General features: G+C 43.2%; 1 protein-coding gene across 11 annotated transcripts in view; it reads right to left on the bottom strand.

Moving 5' to 3' along the window:
- The window catches only part of NUBPL (NUBP iron-sulfur cluster assembly factor, mitochondrial), a 121583-nt gene extending 115919 nt beyond the window's left edge, over positions 1-5664 (bottom strand). For 5 of the 11 annotated variants that reach the window (XR_010364482.1, XM_064424009.1, XM_064424008.1 and 2 more), the window contains exons 1-3: positions 5474-5664; positions 4421-4568; positions 611-645 (exon numbers count right to left, since the gene is read on the bottom strand). Coding sequence is in view for 4 of the 11 variants with exons in the window: in XM_064424009.1 (XP_064280079.1) it covers positions 611-645; positions 4421-4568; positions 5474-5614 (324 nt within the window). In the remaining 7 variants the exon portion in view is untranslated. Of the gene's footprint in view, positions 1-610; positions 652-1051; positions 1142-4420; positions 4569-5473 lie in introns of those variants that run through there. The other 6 variants (XM_064424010.1, XM_064424011.1, XM_064424014.1 and 3 more) reach the window with 6 other exon arrangements.
- Positions 5665-6987: the final 1323 nt, after the last annotated feature.

Genomic DNA, 6987 nt, shown 5'->3' on the forward strand with positions numbered 1-6987 from the left:
AAGGAACACCCGCGGCTTTTACTCTTGAATGGTTTCTACCATCTATTTATAGTCCAGGCAATGGGTTTAGAAATACTGAGCTGGGAAATCACTCAAAAATTGTATTTCTAAGCTTTATGGAAGATACATAGTTTTGGGGGTCTTTTGCCTTAGCTGTTTATGAAGTATTTTTATACATAATTTCTCCAGAAACAGTAAATCTGTGGAGCTATAAAAGAAAAAAAAAAGGTTTTGGACACCATTCAGCACAAACTCCTTTTTTTTTTTTGAAGTCAGTGTTCTGAAGTGATAGAATTATTTATTGTCTCCAACCTGCAGATGCATTCTCTACAACATCTACAGAGCCTTCTAGAATTGCAGTTCAAGCCTGCAATACACCAGGAAAAGGACAAAGCCAAACCCAGAAGCAGGATGAGATCTACTAAGTTATTCACGGTACTGATAAAATATAAACAAACTGACATAAACTCAAAAGCCCACCAAAAGCAAATAAGAAATTAACTAAATAAAAACATTAATGACATGCAATGTATGTGACTGCCCTCAGCAATAACCATTTCATTTTTGACACACATTTCACATTAAGGCTGATAATTAAACATTTACCTACCGAATCATTTGCTGCTAGGGCGAGGGCTATATTTACTGCAAGAAAGAAGAGGAGGAAAAACAAAAAAATTAAGTGCTAAATATTGAGAATGTTATCACTGCTAACAAGAGAAAATATAAATACAACACATTTAATAATGACATATCTCTTGGTTCTCAGCTTCTTGCATCTCTACAACATGATCAGTTTAAATGACAGCAGTACCTACATTTCAGTCCATGTTTGTTAACCAGCCAACAAACTCAAGCTAATCTGCAAAAACTTGGAGATTTGCAGTTTCTAGAGGACACTGCAAAATAATAATATATAATAATATATAATAATAATATCATCATAATAATATGATGCCCAATGGGCAGGAAGAATAATGCACAGAACTCTATGATATCAGAAGGCTAATTAATTACTTTATTATCCTATATTATACTATAACAAACTTACTTCTAACGACTGAAAAATACTAAAGAAAAACTCGTGACTGTCTCCCAACAGCTTTGCGTGACTGGCCAAGGAAACAAAACAGTCCTCAGGAGAATCCAATTACCAAATTCCTTCAGGTACATAATCTTCCAACACATTCCACATGTTCACAAATACAGGAGCACCAAATGAGATAAGAATTGTTTTGATCATTCTTTTCTCCCCTTCTCTCACAGCTTCTGTCTGTTCAGAGGGCATGTGAATAGCACAATAATACAGTCTCATTATTTTGCCAAATAATAACATTACAAAATACTTTTCAAAGTAGCCACTTTTGAAAGGGGACACCATACTATAAAATGAAATTACTAGCATCAGTAACCGTCAACACATTCTCTAGTGAACTTTCATAACACTAGAAATTAGGTAAGCATTGACACAAACTATTAAAACAAGTGACCAAAAAGATGATCATATCCCTTTTTTTGATTTCTTGTCATATATTGAATAGAAATGTTTTCTGGAAGAAGGGGAGATGCATGCTTTTCACTTGATTTTTATGTCAGAAAACAAAGTCACATCAACCTGAAAACGTCCATAACTAAAAAAAAAAAAAAAAAAACCACCAGAGAGATGAAGCAACTAAAAAGACCATTTGTTTAAAGCTTTTACATTTCCATCAGTACTTAACTCTCATAACTAAATAGCATGTGCAAATGGTATCTTTAATAGCTCACCAGCGTCAGTTATTTGGGAGACCTCCTAGAAGTTTTGGTATAGAAAATGGAAACAACAAAAAACAATCACAGTATTTAAATACGCATTGACAAATACTGTTCCAGTAATACAATTTTTTCTAATCATTGACTACAATTATTCCACAAGATGAAAATGCACTGGAAGCAACAGAGACTACAACATGAAAGCCATATGCAACAAACAGAATGAGTAACACAACAGGTTAGGGAATGACCATGACAAACTTGACCAGAATGCAGACACTCTCTTCCTGAAATGGAGATCCAGAGCAATTGAAACGCAACTATACTGGAGAAAACAAACAAAAAAAAGCCCTCACAGGCCTGACATACACACAAGACTGATGATATTTCCTGTGGTGCTTTAGGAATTAGAGGTGCTTACTAGTCTCCCTTTTCAATTCCTGCTCTCAAAATGCGTCACCAAACATGTCCCTCACAAACCTCAAGTAAGAATATAACTATAAGTACATAATTCAGTAATGATGCCATGCAATCCTTTTGTTTATACAACTTATCTGACATTCAATTGTTCATTTGAATGACAAAATTTATCGTCATTGTGGTCAACAAGAATATATATTTCCTTCTCAATATTACGTATTAAAACATTCATTTAAAAAGGCTGTCCATTAGAGTTACATGTAAATGCTTCATTTACATTTCTACTATCTTACTTAATGCCTGATTATTTTTATTTTTAAATGCACAGGAATGAACTCACAGCTCTAAGTATTATTTATACATGTGTTAAATTTTATGTAGAAATTGCACACAGATACCAGTTACAAGAACTTAAATTCGGATATTTGTTTGCAGACATGAGGACAATAATCTGAATTTGCTTTTCAAATTATGTTCATTTTGTAAACTGCCAATTGATAAACAGGTATTTGGTATTTTTAGTAGCCTGCAACAACCAGTCTATGTGTTATAACGATATACCTTTTGATGGTTAAGAAACACAAGTTTTAACTTTGTCTTTGTACAAGTAGGTGTATCCTATGTATAGGATAGACAATAGCTAAATAGAAAAAAACCCTTTTTTTTAAGAACAGTTACTTTTAGTACAGATATCATATTAGTCTGTTCTTGAAATAATTAGACAATTAGTCTGTTTCAAGCATGGGTGAAATACAAACACCAAAATTATACATTAAGAGCTACATCCATGTGTTATTCACATGGAGATGAACAGCAGACATCCTTCAACTAAAGGATGACTCTTCTCCAGTCTAGATGCTAAGAAAGAGATCTTTAAACACATTTTTAACACTTCACAGACATCTTTTCCAAGAAGCTTACTTTCAGTGTCATAGCATCATAGGATGGTTTGGGATGGAAGCGACCCTAAGGATGACCCAGCTCCAAAGCCTGCTATGGACAGAGACATCTTCCCCTAGACAAGGTTGTCTGAAATCCCATCTAACCTGGCCTTGAATACTTCCAGGCATGGGACAACCACTCCCTGTCTGGGCAATCTGTTCCAGTGCCTCACCACCACCACGGTATAGAATTTCATCCTAGCAGCTTATCTACATCTCTCCACTTCTGGTTTAGAACTATTCACCCTTGTCCTTTCTGCACACATAAAAAAGTCACACTTTTTCCCTTTCGTTTAAGTCCTAGAAGGCCAAGAGTCTCCCCAAAGCCTTCTCTTCTCCAGGCTAAACAATCCCAACTCTCTCAGCCTGTCTCCACAGCAGGTGCCCCAGCCCTCTGATCATCTTTGTGGTACTTCTAGGACACACGCTCACAGGTCCTTTTTATGCTGGAGGACACAGACTGGGACACAGTGCAGCCATCCAGCCAATTCCTAATCCACCAAGTGGTCCATCCATCAACTCCTGGTCTCTTCAGATCAGAGGCAAGGGCATCATGCAGGACAGTGCCAAATGTTTTGCAGAAGTCCAACTCAATGATACCAGATATTCTTCCCTCAACCACTGTAAGAAGGCACAATAAATGCTTTTTTGCATATGTTGGCACAACAAATATTTTTCCATTCTGTCATCTGTTTAAGTTCAAGTCCATTTCTGCAGTACTACTAACCCATGTACTATCTCATTCTACCATCTAGGAACACGTGGTAAAGAAAAAATGAGAGAAAAATTAATTCAAAACCTAATAGTAGAGTTGAGAGAAGAGTTCAAGGTACTTCACAAAGCTCTGATCAATTTGTATGGTTTATAAGTACTGTTTCACTTTTTCTTTAAAAAACACCCACATAAGTAGTTGAGAAAATTGAACAGAGTCCTGATCTGGAAACTTTCTAAATATCAGTATCCTCTACAAAGAAAGGCACTGTAAGCACATGTAAGCGTGGGAAGGAAGAACTGTGCACTAGCATGTGATCCCTTTCACCTCAGCCTACATCAGCTAAGATGCCCCGATGTCTCAGGGCAGTGCTGCACTATTACAAAAATATGATTCAAAACTAAACTCACACCTAAGTTAAAGCCAAGATTTCTGTATCCAAGTAGATTCCCAATGGCTGCAACAGGACTTGTCATAGGTGAAGGGCAGTGTTATGGAACCCAACCACATGGTAATGACACAAGCACCTAAATATTCCCTGCAAAATACTAGAAAATGTGCAAAGGAAATTATTAAAAAAATAAAGAAATCTTACCTGCTGTTGTTGATTTTCCAACTCCCCCTTTTCCAGAAGCCACAACCACCACCTGCTTAACTCCTTCTATGGGCCTCTGCTTTGGCAGCCCTCGTGACAGGATCCGAGCACGTTTGTCCCTCAGAGCCTCATCCCCAGAGCTTGAGGACTAACAAAACCAAAAAGCAAGTGAATGTATGTGCACCAACCCGCAGTTCTCGCAGAGAAAGCTGACAGGAGGGGAACTACACGCACACTGAGAAATTTTCACCACTTGTTTAAAAACATTCTGCACATGGCTCTCCCAAAGGGAGGCTACTTCACAGGCAGGCAAGGACAGGGCCAACTTGAAATAACACCAGTCACATACTTTTTTTTACAAACACTTAAATATTATCGATCTTAACAGTCAAATAAAAAAACTGCCTTGAAATAAACCAAAACACTGCTCACAAGCCGGAAGCTTTATGAAACAGACTAGACTTCGGTACAGCTGTTTCAGGCACAACAAATACAGCAACAGCGGAGGAGCAGGAGCCCGAGCTGCTGAGGGCAGGCGGTGCCGGACAGGGCTGCCCGAGGGCTGTCCCTGCCCTGAGCCGTGCCACGGGCACCGCACACGGGCGGGCGCTGCTCCTGCCGCAGGAGAGCCACACGGGGGGCTGGACGGAGCGGCCGAGCCGAGCATCCCCGCAGGCGGAGTCCCACCTGCTCCTCCCTGGCACACTGGTACCGCCACGGGCGCTCAGCGCCGCGCACTGCTCCCACGGAGTTCACCCGAGTCCGGGTAAAAAGGGCCAGAGCCCGTCCATCTACCTCTCCCAGCCCGGCGCTGCCCCAGACCGGCCCCCGCCGCCATCGCCTGCAGCGACCGCATCCCCTCCCGCAGGGACGCTGCTGCCGAACCGGCTGCCGCAGGACACGGCCCGTCAGGGCACCGCGCACGGACAGACCGGCCCGCCTGCCGCCCCCACGGCAGCCCTGCAAACACAGGGACCAGGGACAGCCCAACACAGCCCGGCCCTCGCCCGCGCCGGCGGCCGCGGCGCACGGCTCAGCTCCCGCCTCACTCACCGCGGAGCCGGCGGACGGAGCGGCGCAAGCGGCGGGCACACAGCCCAGGCCGCCCCGTCGCGCCGCCGGAGCTCTCCCGCCGCCGGCGCCGGGCAGGAGGCGGGCGGCGCGCAGCGCCCAGCGCCAGGCAGCGCCTCCCATACCCGCGGCCGCCCCGGGCGCGCTGAGATGGCGCCGTGCGGCCGCGCCTGGCCCGCCCCCCGCGCCGCTCTCCGCCCGCCCACCCGCCCGCTGCGCGCCGGCGGGGCTGGCGCTGGGTGGGCCCGGCAGCCCCGGGGCAGCGCGCGGCTCGCGGAGCTGAGGGAAGCGATCCGCATGAAGCGATCCGCGTCCTCCCGCCCAGCGCGCCGGGCAGCGGCGCTGGGAAGCAGTTCCCTGGCGCTGTCTGTAAGGAAAGCGGGGCCAAGCGATCAGCACCGAGTGACCGCACGCATTGCAAACTGCCTCGGGCTAATTCCTCGTTATGCCGCAATTGTCCCCGCAGAGGCTCGTTCTGGCTCTCTCTGCTGTGCTCCTTCGGCTTGTCGGTGCCTTCTGAATTCTCATCTCTGCTCGCAAAATGGTTCGGAAAGAGATCCGTTCCGTCTTGGTTTGTGTCCTCTACAAATATAATAAATATATCCCATTTCCTCCTTTGCATCATTATGTAAAAGATCAGAGACCTGTAGCCGAGGCAGATGCCACCTGTTTGGTCGGTTTTTTGCTTATTTTGATTTGCATTTTTTTTTTGGGTTCGTTGGGTTTTTTTAGTAATACTAAAGCACAGAATCACAGAATTAGTCAAGTTGGATAGCCACCACCATGGATCATCTGGTCCAACCTCCTTGCCCAAACAGGGTCATTCTGAGCACATGGCACAAGATTGCATCCAGATGATTTTTAAATATTTCAGTGAGGGAGACTCCACAGCCTCTCTTAGCAATCTGTTACAGTACTAGGTCACCTGCACAATAAAGTTGTTCTTCCTCAAGTACAGGTGGGACTTCCTTTTTCATCAGTTTCTGCCCATTGCCTCTTGTCCTATTGTTTGGCACTGAACATTGTTCTGGTGATAGTTTTGGTCATCCAGTTTACCCTCACTCAGTAGAAGTTCATCAAAACCCATTTCTGTTCCTTATGTCATGTGAGGTTTGCTTAAAGCTTTAAGACACACATCATCTCTCGCTTCTCTCCCACCTACAAGCCTGGTAACTACCTTGTGGAAGGAAATTAGATTGGTTTGACATGATTTGCTCATAAAATTCCGTGAATAGTCCTTATTCAGCTAAGTGATATTATAGAAATAATTCAGATCTTAGCAATTTCAGGTCATTAGTTTGCAAATATAAAATACAGTGTAGACAGTCTTTTGTTGGTGTCTGTCATACTATGTAATGGATCAGAGGATTTTACATCAGTTTAAAGTGTTATTATAATAAACATTTCCTCTCACAGTGAGCAGAATTTTCACCATTTTAAATGTTTATTTTTAAATTATATTATTAAAAGTTCTAATCAAGAGAGCCAAAGGCATG

This window comes from Passer domesticus, chromosome 6 (assembly GCF_036417665.1).
Source record: "Passer domesticus isolate bPasDom1 chromosome 6, bPasDom1.hap1, whole genome shotgun sequence".
In the NCBI taxonomy this organism is placed as follows: Eukaryota; Metazoa; Chordata; class Aves; order Passeriformes; family Passeridae; genus Passer; species Passer domesticus.